The following is a 26,369-nucleotide window of genomic DNA, read 5'->3' as shown; positions in this document are numbered from 1 at the left end:
TCATTTCTAAAGTCGCTTGTTTAGGGCTCTGGGATCGCCTGTCCATCTATGAATTCATGCAGACTGCTCAGCTGTGTCAAAACATTTTTATAAAATATGTTTAAAGTCATTTGTATATTTTATAGTTACATGAAAAATTAAACAACAAATTAACATAACCTACAATATTTCTTCCTGGAATATATGTACCAGGCACAAAACGGACAGCTATGAATTCGCAACTTTGAGTAGAAGCAGGTTACGTGTTGTCTCACGGATGTATTTGCTGTAGAAGTTAAATGAATAATCATGTCTGGGTCTCAAGGAGTCACTGCTTTGTGTGAAAATCCCACAGAAGTGTTTTTGGATGTTTCTAAATTGCTCATTACATACGCGGACAATATTCTTAGGTAAGTGAATTGTTCCGGAGAATGCCGGGTGGAATGTTGTTACGCCTGATTATTGGAAATGACAGTCTCTTCTCTAAGTAGGTACGATGTAATGTCCATAAGACAGCGGACTGTAAACCATCTTGTTTTTTGAATTCCCTTTTCTACATTAATCATATTGTACGCAATCTCTGGGTTACATATTATTTCTATTGCATTATTTCAGTTTCTAGTTTGATCTTGAGTATGTCTTTGTTTCTTTTCTTTTTTTGTAGAAACCCAAATGAGGATAAATACAGATCAATACGAATCGGAAATCCAACATTTTCCACCAAGCTCCTACCTGTCAAAGGAGCCGTTGAATGTCTCTTCGAGATGGGCTTTGAGGAGGTTGGTGCCCTGCATATGACCATGTACACACACACACACACACACACACACACACACACACACAGATCTACACTTTTATGGCTTAAAAATATCATAACATGTCAGATTTGCTTTTTGTATGCATCCACGTTAGGCTGAAACCCACCTGGTGTTTCCAAAGTCTGCATCTGTGGAGAAGCTGAGGCAGGTGCGGGAGACAATTGCCGCTGAAAGGGACCAGAGACTTGGTGCGAGTAAAGCTGCATCCAGCCAACAATGTGCCAGAGTTCCTCCAAGTCCTCCGCCATCACTGCCCTCCGCTTCTTCTGCAGGCTCTGTGTCTTCTTCCTCTGCTGTTCCTACACCTGCACCAGCTGCTCTGCCATTCACCGTGAGTCTTTTTTCTTCCTAATTCAATTTCACGGTCCTTTTTCAGGATGGCATCTTAAATTTGATTTTCAGTTTATAGCTGAAGCTTTTCACACTACCAGTTAAAACAGCAAAATTAATAATGTGGAAAATAAATAGTTTAGTTCAAACGTTGTTATACTCTTTTTCTCCTTTCTCTTTTTGTTTTTTGGTATATTAGTCGAGCAGAGTGACATTTCTTAAGACTCTGCAGTCAAACTTTCAGCATGTGTTGATATACGAGAGCCCTGAGTTGCAGCAGAAGGCTCTGAACTGCATACCTCATGAACTGCTCAGATCCGGGGCTAAAGAACGCTTGAAACAAGCCAAGGATGCAGAACCAGGTCAGCAATACATCATATCATTTTACATCAGTCTGGTAGTTTAATATAAGTACATTTTGATATTCTGTAGAATATAATTTTAAGAAAATGTAAAAATATAACTATATATAGTTTATTTGTCAAGGATGCATTAAATTGATCAACATTGACAATAATGTTATGTTTTTTGTTTAAAAAATGCTATTCTTTTGAACTTTTTATTCATTAATGAATCCTGAAAAAAGAAATTATCATGGTTTCCAGAAAAAAATATTAATTAGCAGTTTTCTACATTAATAATAATAAAGATCATGTGACACTGAAAACTGGAGTAATGACTGCTGAATTCCTTTCCCTCATCTAAAAGTTTTATACAAAGACATTTTGAACAATATGTATAAACTTGGATGAAATAAAGACTCCAGACTCATGTTTATGTGTTGTGTTCCACCCTCAGCATGTAGTCTAGGTGAGGAAGACATGTTGGTTCTAGAGCTGTTGCAGTGGTTCAAAGGGGACTTCTTTTCTTGGGTGAACAACCTGCCATGTAGCCGATGTGGAGGTGCAACCCAGCCTTCCGGATCCCTCCCCCCCTCAAATGATGACCTACGCTGGGATGCAGGCCGTGTAGAGAACCACTACTGTCACACCTGCCAACTCTCTACTAGATTCCCAAGGTACATCAGCTTTTTCATTACTATCAGCTAGTTGCACTGTTGATGTAGTACACATTTTAAAGGTTCATTAACCTGTATGGAATTTTATTTTGTATTACCCCTGTCAAATTAATAAATAGGCACAAGTAGTTCATCCAAAAATGTTGTCGTCATTTACTTATGTCATTGCAAACCTGTATGACTTTCTTGATCCTGGATCCATTTTCGGACAAAAGGACAATAATACCACAACAGTAGTCCATGTGACTCTGAAAGAGCAATGTTATTCATGTCAGTTACAAACTGACTTTTTTTCCTTTCCCAGGTACAATCACCCAGAGAAGCTTCTGGAGACCAGAAGAGGGCGTTGTGGGGAATGGGCCAACTGTTTCACGCTGCTCTGCCGAGCTTTAGGCCTTGAGGGCAGATACATCTGGGACAGCACAGGTACAAATCTTACAGTATTACTGTACCACAATGATATCATTTGTGAATAGAAACACTCAGTTTGGTCCTGCTTTCAGATCACGTGTGGACGGAGGTGTATTCTCAGTCGCAGCGTCGCTGGCTACACTGTGACCCTTGTGAAAACACATGCGATAAACCCCTCCTGTATGAAGTCGGCTGGGGGAAGAAACTCTCCTACATCCTGGCGTTCTCTAAGGACCAGGTTGTGGATGTGACATGGAGGTACTCCTGTAAACACCCAGAGGTCCTTTCCAGACGCACACAGATTCAGGAGACATGGCTGCTGCATACGCTTAACGGTCTCAACGCTACAGTACGTTTCTCATTTTCATGCCCTCATCCAAAGTGCAGCTCCTTTCATTATTGCTTCAAATAAATCAATTTGACTGTTATTACCACTTCATACCCGTAGAGGCAGCAGTCTCTAGGAGCAGAGAGGAAGCAGCAGCTATTGCAAAGACTGCTGGTGGAGCTGGTAGAGTTTATTTCTCCAAAGACTCCTACATCTGGAGATCTGGGAGGTCGCATCTCAGGATCTCTGGCTTGGAGGGTGGCTCGAGGGGAGTCTGGGGCAAGTGATGCTAAAGGGGTGAGATGCTTGTCTATAAAGATCTAATTTTTACTGATTATGCCATTGGAGTCAGATATATATATATATAAAAGTTACATCACAATCAGTAAAAAAATTGTTTAGTTTATATATGTGTGTGTGTGTGTATTAACTTACCTTTTATGTATGTTTTCTCCCAGGATGGACAGGAACATGTCTTCATTCCTTCAGAATCTGAAAAGCAAAACAAGTTGTTCCACATTTGCTATAATGTGGCCAAAAACTGTTACTTCAGACTGAGCAATGGCCAAGAAACTATCCCAGGGTGGCAGAGAGGTGCTTGGAGGACAGAAAATATGTTCAGGAAAGAAGAGAATGACTGGCAGATGGTTTGTTTCTTTTAGCTGTTTATTTTTTGAAGAAAATACCTTTCCTTATATAATCAATATTAGTGGTAAATTTTGTTTTATGTCTAATTCTACTTATTTTTAAATCAATGGTATATTTAATGCTAATGTTTATTTCTTTTCTTTTTATTTTATACTTAACTTTATTTCTAATACTGTTCAATCTTGTAGCATCATTTGTTTAGTTGTATACTTTTGTTTTCTATAAATTCATGATGCGTTTTAATTTTCTCACTTTGGCAGAGTAAAATAGATTTATAATACACTACCGTTTAAAAGTTTGGGGTTGTTAAAATTTTTTGATGTTTTTGAAAGAAATTTCTTATGCTCACCAAGACTGCATTTATTTGATCAACAATATGAAAAAAAAAAAAAAAAAAAGTAATATTGTGAAATATTATCACATTTATTACTATTTTAATATATTTTTAAAAGTTATTTATTGCTGTGATCTTAAAAGTATTTATTTGGGTTTAAATGCAGTACTTACAGCGCTGGTTCTGTGATTTGTAGGTGTATTTGGCACGAACAGAGGGCTCTTCCTTCGGGAGGATAAGCTGGAAATTGAACTGCGCTCCAGTAGGGATGAAGATAAAGTCCGCTTCGGTCCGAGCCTTCAGCCAGAACTTCCATTCAGGCAGCGTGCGTTGGAGTTTACGCTCTGCCGAGACCACCATAGAGTTCCCTGGAGGTACGAGTCTCACTGTTTGATGCATCAGCTCTGTGCTTTGTGTATCAGGTTGAATCACTGCTCTCTGTGCTTCAAGAGCTCATTTCTGAAATGGGTTTTTAAATGTAACATGATTGCCAGTAATTAAGCTTGATTATAATATTAGTAATCGTTTTGTTTTTTCACAGATGGTGAACTGCACTCCTCTTCAAGTCTGTCCGGAGGCAAAGAGCTGATTGTGGAGGCGGAGCTCACAGGAGGAGAGGGTGAAGTGTCATGGCAACACGCTCAGCTCTTCAGACAGAGTTTAAAAGACATGGAGAAAGTTTTATTTGAAATCTTGGTTGAAATGGAAGAGTCTTGATGAGAGATTAGCATGTATACAACTCATGCAAATACACGTGAAATACTAATTAAATGTTTCATCAAAAGCAAGTTTTTACTTTCCTTTAAGATACAACCCAGCAATCAAGGGTTTTCTTTCAAAGCCCAGCATCAAGTCTCATCTGCATGTCTTCATACTGTATGCAATTTTCTCTTTTGTTTCCACTAGCCAGAAATATTTTACTGTAAATTACTCAGGCTAGCAGGCCGGTTTTGAAAATGTAACTATTTTATTGTAATGTCAAATAAATGTGATTTTAGATGTAAACAAACTTGGAAATGTAAAATCTGCCATTTTATTCTTGAGTTTTAGGCATCATTTTAAAACTAACTTTACATCATACTTTTCTGTTCATAAGTGTAATGATATGACCTTTTAGCCATACATTAAATTATTGAATTCTTCAGTTGTGCTTTAACTTTTTACTGCAGTTTACTCAAAAATAAAATGTTCTGAAAATTTACTCACCCTTGGCCATCCAAGATGAAGTAATTTAGCATTACATCACTTGCTCAACAGTGAATACTCTGCGGTGAATGGGTGCCGTCAGAATGAGAGTCCAAATAGAATCACAATAATCCACACGACTCCAGTCCATCAATTAACGTCTTACAAAAAGTTGAATTTGTAAGAAACAAATCCACCACTGCTTCTGGCCAAAATGACAGATCAAGTGGTGAGCAAGTGATATAGTGCTATAGTGCTAAACTTCTCCAAATCTGTCCTGAGAAAAAAATAAAAATAAACTCATCTACATGGATGACCTGAGGGTGAGTGCATTTTCATTTCTAGGTGAACTATGCATTACATAAAAGATACTGTTGTCTACTCATTTAATTTAATTTAGAAGCACAGTTTGTGATGTTAAGTAAGTGATGTTACACTTAATATTATTCTTGGAATGCTGATCAGATTAAAGGACCAAAACTAACTATTGTATAAGTAACAGATAACATACAGTCAGTCAGTCATTAGCATGGTAAGGACCCACACGTGAAACAGGCGGCTCATTGACAAATACATAAACACTGTCAATACTGATTTGAAATTATTTTATTATCTTGTGAAGATCGCGAAGAGACAGAACACGAGCACAGCTATGTAGGAAACAGGTATCCTGGTTGAGCAAATAAGCTTTCTTTACTTGGCTTTATAGTATTGGAAACACCGTTGAGAGCATTGTGCTACATGGTGAAATGCTAGACTAGACCAGCAAATTTTGCACAAATCCAGGAACTCCAGTCTGTTGACTCATTTTTAATAAAAACAAAAACAGACATATTCTGCTTAATAACATACCTAAATTGGTCAGCAAACAAAAATGGCATCCAAATAAATGATAAAATATACATAAACGTGTAATAACTCAAGAAATGAATGATTGATTTTTTTTCTTTAACAATTTCTGTATCTAAAAAAGTGCAAGAACAAAAAAAGAAAAAGAAAAAAAAGAATTGTGCAGTTTGTGCAACATTACCCTCTACTAAAACAGTCCAACACAAAAGTAGACATTTCTTTCACATTAGTTGCTCTAAATATTTAATCATTCTATAAAATATGCTATGTCTTTAAAAGCAAAGGTACAAAGACCTTAAAATAGCTTTATCCCCCATTCCCCCAAATGTAGTACAAAGCCCATCTCTTAATTATTTAAAAGTACAAATATTTTAGAAAACAACAATAGTGCGAGTCATTGCACGTGTCACCTTTACATACAAAGGCTGTACGTTTTTATTAGAAGCACAGCCATAAAGATTAAGCATATTAAGACTGTTTTTCTCACTGCTCAGGGAATGCTCCTCATTACACCACGCTCTGATAAAGACCGCAGATGTGCAAGTTTCTGATTAGGAATCTTCATTGTATCAATACTAGTATTTATCACCATTTCTTTAGGTTTAATAATAAATAAGTGCTGTTTGAAGGTACGACATTAGGTAATTAGAGTAATTTTTCTTGGCTGAGTTGTAGGCCACATCCTTCGCTACTATATAAAATATACAGTTTTTTCATAAAATTTTATCTATATAAACAGATTTTTGCTATTATATACACACACTAGCAAGAACACATGCACACCAAAAGCATCCAGCCGTACATACCGTAAAATTGTTCCGCAGTTTTGGCAGAAGGAATTTTTAAGACAGGAAAAAGACTTTTCACACATGGCGGTCATGTGGATATTCACACGCGCCAAATATCTTTATAGAAATGGTTTACCCAAAAATGATTTGAAAATTTCCTGAAAATGTAATAACCCTCAGGCCATCCAAAATGTAAATGTGTTTTTTGCTCATCTCAGCAGATTTGGCGAAATTAAACATTACATTACTTGCTCACCTATGGATCCTCTGCAGTGAATGGGTGCCGTCAAAATAAAGAGTCCAAACAGCTGATAAAAACAATCACAATAATCCACAGGACTCCATCAGTTAATGCCTTGTGATGCTTTAATGATGGATTTGTTTCTTACAAACACAGCTTTTTGATTCATAAGATATTAAACTGGAATCATGTGGATTACTTGTGATGCTTTTACTCTCATTCTGACGGCACCCATTCACTGCTGAGGATCCATTGGTGAGCAAGTGATGAAATGCTAAATTTCTCCAAATTTTTACAGATTACAAACAAACTTGCCTGGCCTGAGGTTAAGTACATTTTCAGCAAATTTTAATTTTTCGGTGAACTATTCCTTTAAATGTCTTCATTTCAGAAAACCCTCCTTTTGATGCAAAAACAATGGGGAGTTATATATAGGATAAACATGGAGAAAAAGAGGTAGAAAGGGAAACCGACTACTTGCGCCCCCTAGCTGGATTACTAAACGATGAGGCCTGCCTCTTTGATCTTGGTGTAGAAGAATTTCTCTAGTAGGTTGGCACATTTGTAGTACTCGCTTTCAGGAGGGTTGTACTCTTTGCAGTTAGTGAAGATCCTCTGCATGTCAGCCATGAACAGCTTCCGTGTGGTATAGTAACGACTCTTCAGACGCTCGCTCATTGTCTTCAAGTCTGCAATGCACAATATAACAGTCAGGCATTTCATGCTCAAAAGTAAGCCTGAGGTGCATTGTGTATAAGAGATCTCTGCGTACCCATAGGGAAGCGGATGACTTGGTAATAACCAGGTGCCTCGTTCTTCTTTACAGGCTCCATGAAGGGCCATGCATTCTGGTGTGACTGAGGAGTACAATACATATTCCTAATTAGTCTTTTTATGGTTTTATTTCATAAATATAGTTTTTGAAACATGTAAGAAATGCAGATATATTACCTTGACCTGCTGTAAGATGTTCTTTAAGGTGCTGTACAACTGGTCTGGATCCTTCAGCTCTTTGCTGTGAAAAAGTACATAAAATGAAACAAACTACATGTTTACATAAGATTTGTTTAGCTGTTACTCACGGATACACACTCACCTCTTCCCTAAAGGCTTCCAGCCCGTCTCACCTGTCCAAAGACATGTAAACAGTAAAGTTTCAATTCAATTTATTATTGATTTAAATATATTATTTACTATGAAATAAATATTTAATAAAATTAATATTTATTCAATACTGTTCAAAGGTTTGGGGCAAGTACGTTTTTTTAAAGAAATTAATATTTTATTTTGCAAAGAATGCATAAAATGCATCAAAAGTGAAGTAAAAAAAATGCCATTCTTTTGAAGTATCTATTCATCAAAGCATCCTGACATCACTGTTTCCACAAAAAAAAAAAATTAAGCAGCACAACTGTTTTTAACATTGAGAATGATAAGAAATGTTTCTTAAGCAGCAGATCAACATATACTGCATTTTAAAATATATTCAAATAGAACACATTTATTTAAAATCGTAATATTTATTATTAAAATGGTATTATTGTTATAAATTACAGAATTACATAAAATATTGTATTATTATTATACATTTTTTATTAGGTTTTTTATATATATATAAGCTATATAAAAGTGATACATACGGATTCCTGGAATGCTCTCAATGGCAATCTGACGAACTCCCTCCTTGAAACAGGACAGGCCAGGGTAGACTTTCCGAATCTGTGCTTGCTTGCGCTCTATAAGCTTCTTAATGATCTGAGAGAGAGGGTAAGATAGAGATATAAAAGCCTTTAGGCAATAACAAAATTATGCACTTTACCATACTGTAACCTCTTTGACACACCTCAGATCTCATGCTCACACACACACACACACACACACACACACACAGACCTCTTTCTGTTTCTTGATGATGACAGAGAACTCGGTGTAAGGGATGCAGGGGTTCAGCTCACAGCCCATGAGTGTGGCTCCCTCGTAGTCTTTAATGTAGCCCACATACTTTGACTTTGGCACTTTAATGTCCTTAGAGAATCCCTGACATGAAGCAAGAGAAACAAAATAAGAATAGGGACATATACTTAAAGCGATAGTACCTAAAAAAAATCCTCATTATCATCCTCATGTTGTTATAACCCAGCATTGTTCTTCTTCATCATATTCTTATTAAAAAATATTACATTAATTTTCATTTCATTTGTGAAACAAAAGAAGATGTTAAGCAGAACATCCGTGGCAATGTAATTCACCATCCACTTTAGTTGTATTTTGTGTCGTGGAACTAATAGAGCACTGACCTGTTTTTTGAAGTAGCCAATGGCGTATTCATCAGCGTAGGTGAGAAAGTTGAGAATTTCGTGCTTGATGTGATACTCCTTCAGATGGTTCATGAGGTGAGTCCCATAACCCTTAAATAACAATCAAATGAGTAAAGGTCAAGCTAGCAATGAGTGAGAAAGAATAACAACAAATAATAATGGGAATGCATCACAGTTCTTATAAGACAACATACCTTGACTTGTTCATTGGAGGTGACGGCACAGAACACAATCTCAGTGAAGCCCTGAGTTGGAAACATCCGGAAACAGATTCCCCCAATAACACGGCCATCTTTAATCAGAGACAGAGTCTTGTGTTTCCTGTGTAAAGAGGAAACGCACTGACTCATCACAATGTTATGTCAGTTTACAGGAAGCAAGAGGTTAACTTTAACCAGATTAAACAATTAAAACAATTAATTCAACTCATCATCCTTTCATCTTCTGAACATAAAAGAGTAGATTCTGAAGGATGGTGGTAACTAAACAGTTGTTGGCAGCCATTGACTTCCATATAGGGGTGTGTTATAATGACAAAAAAAATACATCTCAATATGTTCTGGAATTTTAATTAATTAGATAAATAATTGAATTAGACAATATTTTGCTTAGCATGTTATTGTGCTGGTATTTTGGACTACCATGGACAGCTGACTCCCAAAGCATTTGATATTCTTCTTATTCTGTGCGATGGTTAGTTTGCAGGAGTAACAGAAATTGACTTTTCCAATAAGTTTAAATTAATTTTTAGCTTTTAAGGCCAATTTTTTTCAAACCTAATTAAATGTATGCATCATCCTTTCTCTTTTAATTTTTCAATCAATAAATGTAAACAGTAAGACACTATAGGCCTGTTACCAATAAAATTAAATCAGTATCAACCAAATTTTAAAAGATTTTGGGTGAGTCATTGAGTCATTCAGTAAGTCGCTGAGTCATTCATTAAACCGATTCGTTCAAACGGCTGATTGATTCAGTAACGAAACACTGTCGTGTGTTGCTCAGAGACGTAAAACTGTTCTGCTGTGGCTTTGTTTGAAACTATTTTCGCTGATGAAATAGGAGCAAAAACAGGAACTGTTATGCCAGTTAACACTAACTTCTGGTTTATTGGTCTCTTAAAAAATCTGTCACATTGCAATCATACTGATATTTGGAGAAAAAGCTGTATTCTTTATGTGATATTAACTATATCAGATGAGACCAATATAAACATATAACAATAAGTCATATGGGGGCATATTTTTCCCCTCATCTTGAATTTTGAGGAATTCTAAATGTATTTTAATAGACTAAATAATGCAGTGAAACTGAACAGAAGAAAGAAACTTGTACAGGTTTGGAACAACATGAGGCTGAGTAAATGATGACATTTTTGTGTAAACTATCCCTTTAAAATGACAGAAAACACCAGTTTTTAAAGCTTTAATCCTCTACAGTAGGCCTGTTACTATAGGTATCAGACTTTTAAAGTCTTTAAGCAAATTCATACCGCACAGACAAACACCAACAAACATGTTTGTTGGGTATTGTTGGATCAGTGTGTTACCCCTGTCGGCATCTGCTGCTGTTGGTTGGCTTTTGTTTTCACATGACTGAACATGTTCTGTGAGTGTTTGTTGGTGTCTGTTGGGGCAGTGTGAACATGACAAGTTAATTTTCCGAAAATTCTAAATCCAACAGCCAACTTGTTTGTTGGTGTTCGTCTGTGCGAGTTAGCCTTTAAAGGAACACTCCACTATTTTTGAAAATAAGCTCATTTTCCAACTCCCCAAGAGTTAAACAGTTGAGTTTTACCGTTTTCAAATCCATTCAGCCGATCTCCGGGTCTGGCGGTAGCACTTTTAGCTGCAGCTTAGCATAGATCATTGAATCTGATTAGACAGTTAGCAAGCGTTTCAATATTTTTCCTATTTAAAACTTGACTCTTCTGTAGTTACATGGTGTACTAAGACTGACGGAAAATGAAAAGTTGCGATTTTCTAGGCCAATATGGCTAGGAACTATACTCTCATTCCAGCGTAATAATCGAGGAACTTTGCTGCCGTACCATGGGTACCAATGATATTACGCAGCGCTGCTTGCACAGGGAGCGTGCCTTGCAACCATGGAGACATTTGTGAGAGACGCTGCGTAATATAATTGCGCCTGCTGCTACCGCCAGTCCCGGAGATCGGCTGAATGGATTCGAAAACGGTAAAACTCAACTGTTTAAGTCTCAGGTAGTTGGAAAATGAGCCTATTTTCAAAAATAGTTGAGTGTTCCTTTAAGCACATTAAAATGGTTAATGGTAGCAAACATACGGGTCAAAGACGAGGCGTGTGATGTATTCTTTAGGCATGCGGGGCAGCTGGTGTGAGAAGACGTTCTGCAGGCCAACAAGCCACATGAGGATCTTCTTATTGGGCTTTTGGTTGAGGGAGTTTCCAATGACATGGAACTCGATGACGCCACGTCTCTCCTCTAATCGAGCAGCTTCATCACGCGCAGAATGAGCGGAGAGAAGACTGGTCTGAGAGAAAGACAGTCTCTAGTCTCTATGATATGAGATTTGTACAACCATCTATGGTATAAAAAACAAATTAGACACACTCTGTTTACCTCTGGTCCCAGCATGGCAGTAGGGTCTGTAATTGTAGACATGACTTCATTAATTAATTCCATAGGAATGTCACCAACCACACGGGGTCGTTTGCTGTCCTCGTGAGGCAACGGCTCAAAAGACTTTCGCTTTTCTCCACCTACATATGTGCATAGAGTCAAATCTATTAAGACCCTCTAATCTGATTCAATAAGGTTTAGCAACTTTAACACATCAGCTATCTGCAGCACACACACAAACATATATATATATATATATATATATATATATATATATATATATATATATATATATATATATATATATATATAAACTTTTGGAGTTGTATATTATATTCTACATTATGATATAAAATGGGATGCTATGTCTATTAGATTAATGGATTAAATAGGTAAAAATGTATTTTAAAGTAACAACAAAATTCTAAAGGTAAACACATTGACTTAGATTTACATATTTAAAGATTAGCCATGATACGCTCATACAGATTGTAAATATTATAAATATTATAAATTGTAATAATTTTTTACATTTTTTAAAATAAAACACTCACATTTTTTATTTAATTGTATAAGTTTTCATGCATGTCACCTTTATGAATAAACTGTGAACATTACATTTAAGTGAAATGATTGTAATATTAACTTAATCTCAGGGGGTACTTTAAATAACAAAATACAGTAAAAATATTATACAGCGAAATATTATTTCAAATTAAAATAACTATTTTCTATTTTAATGCATTTTAAAATTAAATTTTTGCTATGATCCTTCAGAAATAATTTTTATATGCTGATTTCTTATTAATATCTATGTTATTAATTGTGCTGCTTTTGTGCAAGTATTTACTGTCACTTTTGATAAATTTAATGCATCCTTGCTGAATAAAAATATGATTTCTTAAAAAAATCAAAAAAACTTTACTGACCCCAAACTTTTGGACAATAATTAGATTCATCATTAAGACTACATAAATGGCAAAGGTACTGAATAAAATGTCATAAAATAAGTTGATACCTGGATTGGGCTCCAAAGCAGATGCTGTTTTCCGGGCCGGGCTTACACTGCCTCCTCCAACCAGCTCCACTGGGGCGGGACTACTGCTGTAGTACAAGGGGCGGGTCACGGGTGGAGCACTGATCACTGCACCAATCAGAGAGGAGAAAAGTCTGTTTACATAGCCATGTGACACATACAACTGAATAAAATTAACTCTAACATTGCTAATCACCTGTGGGAATCTTTCCACCTGATAAACGAACCATGAAGTCTTCACTCCAGATGGGCGAATTATGACTATAAACCTCTTCTTCCAGCATAGACAAAAACCTGCACACAACACACACATATTCACATACAGACATTTAATGGACCTGTTATTTGTGGAAAGTTCTGTCTGTGTGGTTGCGTGCTTACTTGGGGAAATGTGTAAGAATGAGTGTACGTTTTTCAGGTGGTAGTTTGTCTTTCTCCTGCCGGGCCTGTTCCAGCAGCTGTTTCCTCATTACAGTGAACACAGAGCGCAGAAAAGTGCGGCCGAAAATCTGTGTGGCCTCATACCGAGGGAGACTGTCACAGAACTGAGGCACATTACAATAACACAGCCACCTGCAACACGAACACACAAGAAGACCAGAAATATGTATTAAATGGAGGGATAGACTTATGGTCTGGTCTTTACAATGGCATGCACTGTATAAACGTCCTAGATCATGTAATTTTCACAACTCACAACTTTCAAACCTATTTTATGGAGTTTTTGTCCCCTGAAAGTATTTTCAAAAAGACGTTTTGTCCATTGAGCCATCTGTATTTTGTTTAACAACTGTACAATCCATTGAACACACTGTACTTCTGTTCCTCACAGCCTTGTTTTTATTCCAGTCAAAAATTAATTATAGCACAACCCTGACTAAGGCCGGTTACAAAGACTTTGCTACATCACTATCTTACATATTTGCATAATACCCGCCTACTGGCTACTTTGGCCCGCCCACAAAGAACAGTTGGTTATTTTGCTATGTTAAGGAGAAAAAAAACATTGTATGGACTTTCAATAAAGAAGCCATAATTAATATAGATTTAATACTGTCTATAGATGCTCATGAAGGCTCAGGACTTTAAACTGGGCTTTTCAGAAAGGCAGGCTTTAAATGAACAACATAACAGAATTTCAGGAAGAAGGTGGAAAGAGGTGCTGAAGAAATGTACAATGTGTGAGAAATAATGTGTTTTTTGAACTTTAAATCATGTACATGTTTTCTAGCAGACCCCAAAAATAAAATTATGGCTTTTAAATGCATAATATTGGCACTTTAGGAAAATAAACAGAGCCAATTGTTATTTCACATCATCTTTAAATTACAATAAGGTGAAAACAGAAGAGAAAAAAAAAATGGAAAACGAGACCCACCCCTCTCTTAGGTGCCTCTAAACTCAACTAAACTAGCATTCACCTGGTGTAGTTGACTTTATAACCAGCCACATCATCATCAGGTGCTCTTTGCCTCCTTTGTGAGGGCGTTTCTAGCTGCCAGTAGTTGATCTGGTTGAGGAACATCTTTGCGAGCTCCACAATGGTTTGCCTCTCCTTTGACGGTAGGTGGCTAAACTTGTACTGCACAAAATTGTTCACACCCTGCAATAACAACAACACATGAAAAACATGTTTGTGTGACACCGGCTACAGGGATGTCAGGAATGTGTAGGGTTGTTTGTTTTCTCTCTGATTTGTGCATCACAGGCAAAGTGCACTGTCTACATATAAACCAAGAAAACAATGTTGTTAAAAACATCAGAGGTTCCTGAAAATGTCCCGTTTCAGAATAAAGCCACTATTGACCTCATAGGAGATTTATCTTTATTTGCACTTTTACACTTCCTGACACTGACATAACATTTGAATGTGATGTGAAGAAAAAGTTGACCAAATATTGTTACCAAATATTCCAGACTGAGGGGTTAAAGAATGAGACGTTGATGAAATGCATACTGATCGTCCATTATATTCATTACCTATGGAGATTACAGCCTTGCAATTTAAGCAGCTACCTGTTCAATGCTTGGTTTTTCAAAAGGTGGGCTTTCCAGAGCTTCTACCACAGGCCTTCCCATCTGCAGGATGCATTTCCGTAGCAACTAAGACATTTTCAACAAATACAGGTAGGTAAGATTGACAAATAGTAGCAAACAGATTAAACACATCAGAATGTAAATATATATTAATATACACTACTGTTCAAAAATTTCAGGTCAGTTTTTTTAAAGAAATTAATGCTTTTATTCAGCAACTCAAGGATGAATTAAATTGATCAAAAGTGACAGTAAAGACATTTATAATGTTACAAAAGCTTTCTATTTCAAATACGTGTTGTTCTTTGAACTTTCTATTTCCCAAAGAATCCTGAAAATGTATCACGGTTTCCAGCACAACTGTTTTTAACACAATAATAAGAAGAAATGTTTCTTGAGCACCAAATCAACATGAAACCTAATTAAATCTCATGTTAAACTGAAGACTTAATTACTGGCTACTGAAAATTCAGCTTTGCCATCACAGAAATAAATTATATTTAAAATACATTAAAATAAAAAACACTTGTAATAATATTTTACAATATTAATCACTTTACTGTATTTTTTATCAAATAAATGCAATCTTGGTGAGCATAAGAGACATTGCAAAAACATTACAAATCTTACTGATCCCAGAGTTTTGGTATTTACATGACTTGTACTAAATAAACAGAATAGTTGTCACTATTTCATTCCGTGAACGATATTTTTTATATTTCCAAAACAGGGAGTCACGCACTGTAGCGCACACAATGTACAACAACGGAACTAACTTTGAAGAGAGAAAAGTAAACTTGTTTAGTGTCAGGATCCTCTTCTTTATGGACACATGTGTACAAGTACTCCACATCCAGCACAATTCCAAGCAGTCTGTTCATCTCCTCCTCTGACACATTCTCCAGGTGTGTCACATGGTCACCTGGCCAGTAATACAGAAGAATAAAATTGTGACTTTGTAAGAAGCCTTGCCATTGACATAGCTAAAGCATAAACAGTACAATATAAAACTGCTGATTGGAAGTTACTGATTTCAAATATTTAAAAAAAACACCATATACTCAAGTTTACTGCAAAATATTCAAATAATTATGTAGTTTAAGTAGTTTGAGTGAATACACTATCACTTAACAACCCTGACTTATTGTAGGTCTTTCTTGAAAGGTTTACATATTATAACACTGAATATTAATTTCTCTATGGATAACAAGAATGGGATTTCATCTTTCTGAACTCTGCTGTTGTACTCTACTATTACACAAACAGTCATTACCGAGGGCGTGGCTGCAGCTTCTGCAGGGCTCCATTAAGTTAACAGCAATTGGCTGCTCAGCCCTGGGCGGGGTTGGAGGGGGTGGAGTTGGAGGTGGGTTTTGACTCTTCCAGCCATTACACTTACAAGCACCTTCAGCCTGTATGAGAATGAAAAAGATCAGCCAGCAAAATAAGACAGTAAAATGACTACTTTAGGAATATGTTCATACACTAAATGTATTAAAGTACTGCACGGAACCCAGTAGACCCTTGTATACATTATTTATTGCCATTTTAATCATAAATCAAAAATTTAAGTCCATAGAAAATTCCTGATTTCCAGGTATTGGGATTTCAGGACTATTTAGCCTTGCTTAATTTATGCTGATGGACTCTATGAAGGGCCAAAATTACTCAAACTCACTAAAAAAAAAAATCATTAAATAAATGTTGAAACAACACGATGCCCGCTATTGTTGAGTGTAACTCTAAAAACGAAAATTAAGAACTGAAATAAAAAATTTTAATATAATGAAAATAAATCAAGTCAAAACTAAAGCTATAATGAAATACAATGGACGTTTTTTGGTTCTTTAACAAATAATTTTATGGTTTGTATGTTTCATTAATTTAATTAAGTATTTACCGACTTGTTTAAATATTTCAACATTTGAGGGCCTCCATATGTTTCGTGTGCCTGATCTGACAACAATGAGCAGAAAACGCCCCCCAGCAACAGACCCCGCCCCCGGTAGTAAACCACGCCCCTTTAGCAGCTGTCATCCTGTCAAAACAAAGACGCCGCGCTCTCCTCTTGAGTAATCAACTTCAGATTGTGTCTCCCGTTCCGGCAGAACTCTCGCACTAAAGCACCATGAAACTTTAGTCTGACTTGGCAAAATACAATTTAAAAATCTGCATTCATTGTTAAAAGAAAGAATAAATTGACAACCCGCCAAGAGTACCCAATGTTCACGTCATCTTGCCCACTATGGGCAAACACGGCGGTATTATCACTGCAGATCACGGAAATGATGAGTTCATTGATATAATTTTGTTGTGCATTAATTTAAGTGGCTAAAGCACGAAAAAAAAACACATTCGCAGTTTAAAAGAATGGAAGACAAAGCAATGGCTTTTTGTGCTGTGCTTGCAAATTCAAGAGTCGGTAAAGTAAGGTAACTGCTAGTTTCAGCTATCAGCTAAACAAATAAAAGCGAGTCTTTCCTTTGCACTGTAGACGTAAACAATGTTTTTACATCTCTAATGTACCTTGCACGAGGAATATACACCGAGTTTCTCCAGTTTCTTCGGACGCGGGGAGGAGCGGAGCTGCGCCTTCTTGACGGCGATACGTGCAGAACCGACAGCAGCGCCCGAACACTCGGTTCCACCGACCCCGGGCGCAACCGCAGCCGAGCCCGCTGCACCCACCGCCGGGGAGCCCTGAGGAATCCCCGCGCTCTCCGACATCGAGCCTGCTTCCGCGCTCCGACTCGAATCCTCGAAGTCCGCCCGCTGTATTCGCTCTCTCTACCCCTCAACAGCGGGATCAGACATGGCGTTCATCCCTGCTTTTTTATTTGACATTGTAAATCCGCCTTGTCTCCGCTAGGGGAGGCACAAATGAATATCCCGTTATGATTCGGAGAAGGATACAAATATGCCATGTTTCTAAACGAACCTTTCAAGGTCAAATGCGCTACAAGCGTTAGACATGATTTGTTGAGACATTGTTGCTTCTAAAATGACTTGCTCGAAACTCACTTTTTCAACAGTCCTGCTCTAGCACCTGACCAATCTGGTTTAACTGGTCTGGAAGCTGGCTTCCCAATATGACCCGCTAAAAAGTCCACAAACCGTCTCTAAAATCAGCCTGACCAGGCCAAGAAGCCAGCTTAGGCTGGTTTAAGGTCTTTTTAATCAGCAAAGATCTGAATGTGAACAAATAACATGCTTTTGATACAATCAGGGCCTAGAGCTAATGTCATCTCTTTAGTAAACATACTTTAGACCTGCAGACCCCTCCAAAAGTTATGCAAAAAGGGTTTAACTTCAGGTTAAACAGCAGTTGCATGCTTAGGGGCTTAAATAAAACTAAAACTATTAAAACCTGAAAATAAAATATAAACAGATGAAAAATTAAATTTTTGCCTTTGCAACTAACTGAAATTTTAAAAGAAAAAAAAAGAAAACTGTATAATTATTTAAAAAAAACTAATAAAATGGCAAAAACACAAACATTAATACAACTATATATATGTATATAGGTCTGACTATAAGAAAATAGGAAAACACTTTGTAAAATGAAGCTTATCTGCAATCAGTCATAGAATAAAATCAGCAATCAGTCCTTTATGAGCAAACAAATAAGGTGCTGTGACTCAAGGTACAATTTACTTATTATGGGTCATTATCACAAACAAATGCTATTACACAAGAATCCGCACTGTGATGAGAATTCCACTCAGTGATAAGACTAGAAGTTAATTTGGCCCTCTGAACACACAATATTATCAATACCATTTATAAGAAATTTATTTGATACATTAACAGTAATATTTAGGTAACTGCATTTTTAGTTTCAAAGGGGGGACACTTAAAAAAAAAAAGACAGAAATTGAATCTAGCAGCGAATTTATGTGGTACCAGTATCCTGAAAGGTAGAAGATTGAGAGAATGTTAAAAGTGTATGTGTTGCCCGATACTGGGACAAAAAGCAGAGGAAGAACTGTTGATGTGGACACTGTTTAGTGACAAAAACATTTGGGAAGGTTTTTGCTTTCTCATGAATATTACAAAACAGACCACTAAAGAAAAGCTTTTTTTTTTTTTTTTTTGGTTAATAACACTACATACATTTTATAAGACCACCATTGATTATAATTTAACCATTTGTGAAAAAGAAACATAACTCCAACCCCCTATGAAAGCAATTCTTGGTTACTGTACAATTGTTTTTTTTGTTTTTTTAATGATTATCTAACTCCCTATCAAGCATTAGTCCTGCAACAGTAAATGGAAAAGACGAATACATTGCAACACCCTATTTACAGTAAATTATTTATATATATTTATATCACTCTGGCTGTACTTGCAAGAGATAATATCAAGACCAAAAATTAGTGCAAGGCATGGAGTAAGAAACACCTGGGTGAGTTAGAACCAGAAGAGTGCGAGCGTGACTGGTGCATGTTTGTGAAAGGGAAGTTACTTATCTTATGTAGATGTTTTTTTAGCTTACGCCTTTTATGCTGAATGAAAGCGCAGCCACATATTCACTATAGGACAGAGTCAATAAAGCTGACAAAAAAAAAAGTGAAGGCTTGCTAACTGGTGAGAGAATAACAAGGGGGCAGGATCTTGGCTATGTGTGTGTGTGGTTAAGAAGGGGGTGGGCTTTCTGTTGGCAGCGCAGCCACAGGAAGTGGGCAGTCTGCCACTGAACAGAGCCGCTGGGACATCCAGAATCAGAGCGAGAGGGAAAGAGGAGGGATACAAGACGGGGTGGAGCAAAGGGGCTGGGGTAACTTGTCACGTCCTCTCTCACCGTGTGTGCCGTTGGATAAGGTTAAAACTTTGATTTACCATTTTCAGGCTTTGTAGTGATACATGCATCCATTATTCTGAAAAGTACATTTCTATAAAACTAAATCATAAAAAAAGATGAAAACAGATGAGAGAAAAGAAGCGACTGTAGAGTTCTGAATTATGACAGGGCAGGTGCACCCTTGCAGAGGCCCCACCCCTTTCATCCAGGTCAGGCAAATGGCATTCAGAGAATTTTTTTCTTTCTTTTTTTTTTTTGATGGATATCTGTGACGACATATATTACAGTTTGGAGACAAGGCATGACCGTAAGCATGAATACAGTAAGAGGCCTGGGTCTTTACAGAAAAACAACAAAACAAAAACACCGCAGATACATGGGCGGGGCAGAGCTTTTGTTACAGCGTAAGAGAGTTGTGGAAAGTGGGGAAAGCGGAGGCATTTCATTAGTTAGTCAAAAACCAAGTTGGAGGGCGGGACCTTGCGTTAGTTGTTGCGGTAACAGAGTTTGGTGAGGGGGGATTTGTTTTGCGTTAGTTGCTGCAGCAGGGGGCCTTAGTGGGTTGGGCTGTCTCTGTGAGGTCCACGCCCCTACTCCGCCCACTGTTGGCTCCGGCAGCTTGGGGTTCATTCTTGGGCAACCTTTTCGCTGAAGAGACACAAAACAAGAAATTAACACTGTAACACTTCTTATGCTTATATTTGATTTTCTTTTTTAAAAACAGTAATATTACTACAGTTTTAAAAAACTCTTTTCTATTTTAATATATTTTAAAATTAAATTTATTCCTGTGATGGCAAATCTGAATTTTCAGCAGCCATTATGCTAATCACATGATCTTTCAGAAATTACTGTAATGTGCTGATTTGGTGTTCAAAAAACATTTCTCATTATTATCAGTGTTGCAAACAGTTGTGCTGCTTCAGGATTCTCTGATTAATAGAAAGTTGAAAAGAACTGTATTTATTTTAAATTGAAAGCTTTGTAACAATTTTTTTTACTTTCGCTTTTGATCTAATTAGTGCATTTTTTCTAAATAAAAGTACAAATTAAAAATCAATTACTATTAAATAAAAATGTGATCATTAATATTAATAGGGATGTCCAGATCCGATCACGTGATCGGAAATCGGGCCCGATCACATGGTTTCAGACTCGATCGGAATCGAACCTTACCTTACCTGCCGATCAGGACTCGGATATATATGTATATATATTCTCATTATTTTTTAACACATCTATAGTTATGCGGTGGCACAGAGTTAGACCTCTTGACTTCACACAGAAACAGCAACGCGTGCGGCATGACATCACTTTGTTGCAGAGACGCTATTGGTTGCCGGCAAAGTAGAACACGGAAGCAGCTTGAAGCGGAAAACGCGAGTATGTCTTCGGTCTGGAGGTGGAGCCGTAGAGATGTTAGTTTTCATTAAGAAAAACATACATTTCCTTCTGTGAAACTTACTACTGTGATGTCAGTAAGAGTTAGGAGTGCAGTTCCTAAAAGCACATTACTGGCTTTGCAAACACTGTGGCACTTTTATTTTTTTTATTTGTTTACATGCCTGCCGGTGTCCTGACATTTTATCCTACCCGTCAGATTTTCCTACCAGGGATTACTGCGCACATCAATATTGCGTCTTTTTTTCTCATGCTGAACAACAATATTTAATGTATCTGCATTACTGTAAGGGTAGGTTTAGGGTTGGGGTAGGTGTAGACAGTAATAAATCATAATTTGACAGGTAGCATTTTTCATTGTCGAATTGTACCTACTGTTTTAATGGGAGGTAGCAAAATCTGACAGGGTAGCACAAATCAACAGAACACCGGGTATTTTAAGTTGAGGTGCTATTTGTTTTTATATTTACAGTTGCACTAAAGTCCAAAAGTGAAGAATTTGTTATTTATTACTTGATTGTTCAAGCTACCTCACAGAAGTGCTCTGTTTGTTAACAGAGTTGTTGAATGTTAAAATAAGGTGAATTAAATAAAAAATAAGGAACATCCTGGATCTGTTTCTTCGCTCTTCTTTATTCTTTTTTTATGTATTATAGAAGTATTGGATCGGGACTCGGTATCGGTAGATACTCAAAATCAAATGACTCAGACTCGGACTCGAGGGCCAAAAAACCTGATCGGGACATCCCTAATTAATAATACACCTTAGCACCAAAGCATCACAAAGAATACTATGTTGCATTTCCAATATCTTATAAATACTTTAAATCATCACTGTTGTGGTAAAACCTTACCAATGGCCATGAAGATCTCATTCACATTCATGGAAGTCTTTGCTGACGTCTCCATGAACAACAAACTGTTGTCGTCTGCATAAGACTGAGCATCCTGTAGAAATAAACCAGCTCAGGTGAGGGAGACAGCGATGGTCAGATATAAAAACTCTCTTTGGCCTTGTTGTGAAGTCAAGTGTACCTGAAAGTCCACAGCTCTCTTGTTGGCAAGGTCAGCCTTGTTCCCAGACAGTGCGATAACAATATTTGGACTGGCCTGCCTCTGAAGCTCCTTAACCCAGTTCTTTGCTCTTGCAAACGACTCCTTCAAGGTGAAGAAAGCGAAAGGCACAATAACAGGAGCAGAACAGAGACAGTGCATACATTCATGAAGAGCTTAAAAAACAAAAGTACTCACCTCATTGGTGATGTCATAAACTACAATGGCAGCCTGGGCACCTCTATAGTACATGGGGGCCAAACTGTGGTAGCGCTCCTGTCCAGCTGTGTCCCAAATCTCAAACTTTACCGTTGTGTCATCCAAGCACACCGTCTGTGTAAGGAAGGCCGCTGGAAGCAAAAGGGAAAAGTTGTTGAGAATGTGCAAACAGGTACGCATAAATTTAAATACAAAAATCCCCTACCTCCTATTGTGCTTTCCTGAAACTCATGAAACTGCCCCTTGACGAAGCGCAGTACGAGGCTGGACTTTCCCACAGCCGACTCTCCTAGCAAGACCAGTTTAAACTGGCAGATCTTATTGCCCACGTTGGACCCGTTGGGGCGTGTTGCTCCTCCCCTATTGGCCATGACAGTCGTCAATCACCCCGTCTCCTTTAAGCAGTCACACACACACTGAGAGCTGTCCCAGTACTGGCTGCACAGGACAACATGTAACCAAAAAAGAGAAATGAAAAAGAGCACTTTCATGTTGACTATAGACAAAGATCTTTTCTGTCTTCTCTTTTTTCTGTATTCAAAGCTCTCGTACAGGGAATCGCTCATCTTGGCTATAGCGATAACGGCTAGAACTCAAATGCTATTTTTGGTTTGAGACATGCACATTTTTAGACTAAAAACACTGGATCAAACAAAAATACAAATTGATTTACACATCTCAGACATATTAATATATCACACTATTACAACTACACTGGCAATTACACTGTTTTGCTAAATTATACAATTCACTATGATAATCAAGGTTCCTGTACTTCTAGACCAAATTTCTTTGACTTTGTCATTACTGGGTAAGAATTATTAAAAATCATTTTAAATCAGAATGATCTATTCATTCAGAAATATATATATTTATTTGTTTTGTGTTATGACAAGGGGGTCATTTAAAATGAAAGAATAGTAGTTTGAGACCATAGATAACAACAATACTTTAAAGTAAATACAATGTATCACGATTTCCACAAAAATATTAAGCAGCTCAACTTCTTTGAAAATTTACAAGAAGAAGAAATGTGACGTGTTAACATATTAAAATGCTTTTTGAAAGATCGTGTGACACTGAAAACTGGAGTAATTACAATTACATTTTAAAATATACTCACATAAATGATATAATATACTCAATAGTTTTCCATGAGATTACAGACTGTAATCATGCATCAAAAACACGGAAAACAATTGTTTTATTGAACATTGCTGAAAAATCCTTGCAGAAATAAATGTCTGTAGCCATGGCAACCCGTTCTAGCACAGAATGTCCTGAGTAAGCAGTCAAAACAAGCAAGCTCATTTAGCCCAATGCAACAATTCAACAGCTGGGGAAACATGTCACTTCCCAATTAAGTACCTCAGCCTTCGGAATGACTTCACATACCTGAGATACAACACCAGAGATGCAGCCATCAACTCAAATGACGGTAACAAAACTGATAGACATTTACAGTGGCAGTGACCTCAGGGCTTAAAACAGCAGGGAAAACACTATCCCTGTCAAAACTGCACAGTTACCGCTGTTATGAAATAGGAGAACATAAAAACAGACCTCTGATGCTCCTGTGATGTTGCATCATCATAAGCTGATCTTTCTATAAGAGAAACCAAGACCTGCTTTGACACTAGCATCAAATCAACAACAGGATCTCTATCTGCATAACAGGACATAAACCAACTCCTTAAGCAGCAAGCATGGTGTGTCTGGTTTAAGACGCAAACTATGCCAAATCTGCTGCATTCATCCATTTGGTATGTATAGCAGCTGATATAACAACCACATTTGTCTATTCTCTCAGGGTGGCTTACATACAAAACTCCAAAAGTGAAACAAAAAAGCACAGCTTGTGATGCAAGTCATGACATTGCAAAAGTCTCATCACCTGTGAGCGGTTTTACTAAACTGCAGCTGGTCAGATTGTGGTCTCATTTTAATGACAGGCCTAACAAAAATAAACCTGTGATTTCTGTTGAAGGTTGACACACAGTCATCCTGTCCATGAATCATATACCCAAAATAAACCCGCATTATCAACATCACAGCACTTCGTAACTCTAACGAAGAGCAAGTCGACATTGGTTACACTTAAGTTCACCCAACTTAAACAATTCCTCTATTTTTCAACACACCCCTGAGCCTCAAGCCAAGGAACAAGCTGTCTTGTTCCTCACAAAGACAGCCCACATCAGGTCAGATGCCAAGTTTATCAAACCACAGCGATCGGCCATATAGCTCTGAAAATCAGATAATAACGACAATATGATAAGCTGATAAGATGCATATAAGCAACTTCACTTTAACTCCAGCATTCCCACCCTGTTTGCACCCAAACTGCATTCCGACATAAGCCTTAGCTAAGCATACCACTATAAACACATATTCACGCTTCTAAGGAACAAGAGCATGGATAATGTATATATAAGGATGAAGAGATCAGATTTGATGACTTATGTAGGTTGGATAAGGACAAGGGGCCTGTAACATTTTTGACGAAATCTAGCAAGCTAAAGTGGCTAACTAGCTTGAGGGATACGCCAATCCAGAAAACGGCACATTCAGCGGAGGTATTCGGTGTCTTTTTACCTGAATGTCAGCCGACAGGTTACGTGAACTGATTTCCGACGAGGGGGTGCTCAAATTTTTGAGAGGTTTTCCTTATTATTGGGGTCGGTTAGTGGGAATTTTACCAACCCCGATCAAGTCTCCTCCTTTCTTTTCTCTCTCGCAACTTCCCCTTTAGAACCAAAACACAAACAAGCGTTTCCGCCCCTCATGCCACGTCAGATGACACTTCCGCCCTGCAATGACGTGCTTCCGCCGCGTAAAATATCTTTGGTGGATATTTGAGTCTGGTTTCTCATATACCTAGCAATCGGCTTGTTTTACGCTATTTGTTATTATAGAGCTGTGATATTTATAGTAACTTCCCCCTGTATCCATCCGTCTGTCTGTCTTTTACTATTTAACCCATAAGAACCCAGACCAATTTCTCCTTATAGGAAAATTATGGGGCATATAAAACAGACCAAATGGACCACTTATAACACGTTTCTGCAGTTGTTTTTGAAATACAACCCCTCCTTGTGAGAGATCTGTAATGTTACATATATTTGACATTGGGCGTTTATGATCAATTTTTCATGTTACTTATATATGTTACATTGGGCGTTTATTTCTCAATTAAAAAAAATATATATATATATATTTCTTTTCTTTTTTTTTTTGCTAAATAAATTTTTTTCTGTTTATTTGCTTTTCCACAACATATATCAAAATGATTACTTTTCTGGGAAGATAAAACAAAAACCTTTTTCAAAAGTAATATAGTTTTTGCATTTTATTTGCTTTGTCACAACATAAACCACATAACTGTGACCATTAAATTTTACAACAACTCTTTTGTAACATATCAAAATTTTACCTTTTCAGGTATATGGTTTAACTAGAAATTAATTTTTAGATTTTTTTTTTTCACAACTTGAAAATGTGCAAACTACCTCACACTGGAGGTCAACATGTTAAACATGCACGTAGATTTGTTAAAATATGCTTTGAAATGAGCAGCAGAATATATATAACACTAAAATAATTGAATCAGCTAAATTAATTGAGCAGCTCATTACCATTCTTACCATTTTTCTTAATTTGACAAATACGTCACATCAAAATTCCACCTACTGTTATAAGGTTAATAGCCAGATGTGACATATATGTCACCACGATATCTTTGTAACTTGTTTTATATCAATTTGCTTAAGAAACGTATTAAAATCAGGTTAAGAGTAATCTAGGATATGTTATTAAAACATTAGAATTGTTGCATGGGTTGAAACATACCTTTTGTAACAAAAACAAGCGTTTTTAAAAATTTCTGACACTGTAACATGTGCTAACCAGACAGGACACCATTTTGGAAATGTTGCCATGGCAACAAAAAATGCACACATTTTCACATGAC

General features: G+C 37.1%; 3 protein-coding genes across 3 annotated transcripts; 1 reads left to right on the top strand and 2 right to left on the bottom strand.

Moving 5' to 3' along the window:
* The first annotated feature begins 116 nt into the window (after positions 1 to 116).
* On the top strand, positions 117 to 5,010 carry ngly1 (N-glycanase 1). The gene is made up of 11 exons (XM_058752957.1): positions 117 to 389; positions 644 to 758; positions 892 to 1,128; positions 1,327 to 1,489; positions 1,926 to 2,145; positions 2,450 to 2,571; positions 2,649 to 2,905; positions 3,005 to 3,181; positions 3,343 to 3,531; positions 4,063 to 4,240; positions 4,408 to 5,010. The coding sequence occupies exons 1-11, from the start codon at positions 289 to 291 to the stop codon at positions 4,581 to 4,583; spliced, it is 1,935 nt and encodes a 644-aa protein (XP_058608940.1). The 5' UTR covers positions 117 to 288; the 3' UTR covers positions 4,584 to 5,010.
* Positions 5,011 to 5,639: 629 nt separating this feature from the next.
* kat2b (K(lysine) acetyltransferase 2B) lies at positions 5,640 to 18,765 on the bottom strand. The gene is made up of 18 exons (XM_058752955.1): positions 17,449 to 18,765; positions 16,196 to 16,334; positions 15,699 to 15,844; positions 14,902 to 14,988; positions 14,307 to 14,488; positions 13,267 to 13,458; positions 13,082 to 13,179; positions 12,868 to 12,993; positions 11,850 to 11,989; positions 11,552 to 11,760; positions 9,442 to 9,568; positions 9,227 to 9,337; positions 8,823 to 8,966; positions 8,570 to 8,684; positions 8,026 to 8,056; positions 7,881 to 7,944; positions 7,702 to 7,786; positions 5,640 to 7,618 (listed from the first exon to the last, which is right to left on the bottom strand). The coding sequence occupies exons 1-18, from the start codon at positions 17,647 to 17,649 to the stop codon at positions 7,428 to 7,430; spliced, it is 2,388 nt and encodes a 795-aa protein (XP_058608938.1). The 5' UTR covers positions 17,650 to 18,765; the 3' UTR covers positions 5,640 to 7,427.
* Positions 18,766 to 18,910: 145 nt separating this feature from the next.
* On the bottom strand, positions 18,911 to 25,167 carry rab5aa (RAB5A, member RAS oncogene family, a). Its single transcript, XM_058752958.1, has 6 exons — positions 24,995 to 25,167; positions 22,605 to 22,837; positions 22,379 to 22,530; positions 22,163 to 22,285; positions 21,982 to 22,075; positions 18,911 to 20,374 (listed from the first exon to the last, which is right to left on the bottom strand). The coding sequence occupies exons 2-6, from the start codon at positions 22,768 to 22,770 to the stop codon at positions 20,259 to 20,261; spliced, it is 651 nt and encodes a 216-aa protein (XP_058608941.1). The 5' UTR covers positions 22,771 to 22,837; positions 24,995 to 25,167; the 3' UTR covers positions 18,911 to 20,258.
* Positions 25,168 to 26,369: the final 1,202 nt, after the last annotated feature.

This window comes from Onychostoma macrolepis, chromosome 19 (assembly GCF_012432095.1).
Source record: "Onychostoma macrolepis isolate SWU-2019 chromosome 19, ASM1243209v1, whole genome shotgun sequence".
NCBI classification, from domain to species: domain Eukaryota; kingdom Metazoa; phylum Chordata; class Actinopteri; order Cypriniformes; family Cyprinidae; genus Onychostoma; species Onychostoma macrolepis.
This window is presented reverse-complemented; position numbering and strand designations above follow the sequence as displayed.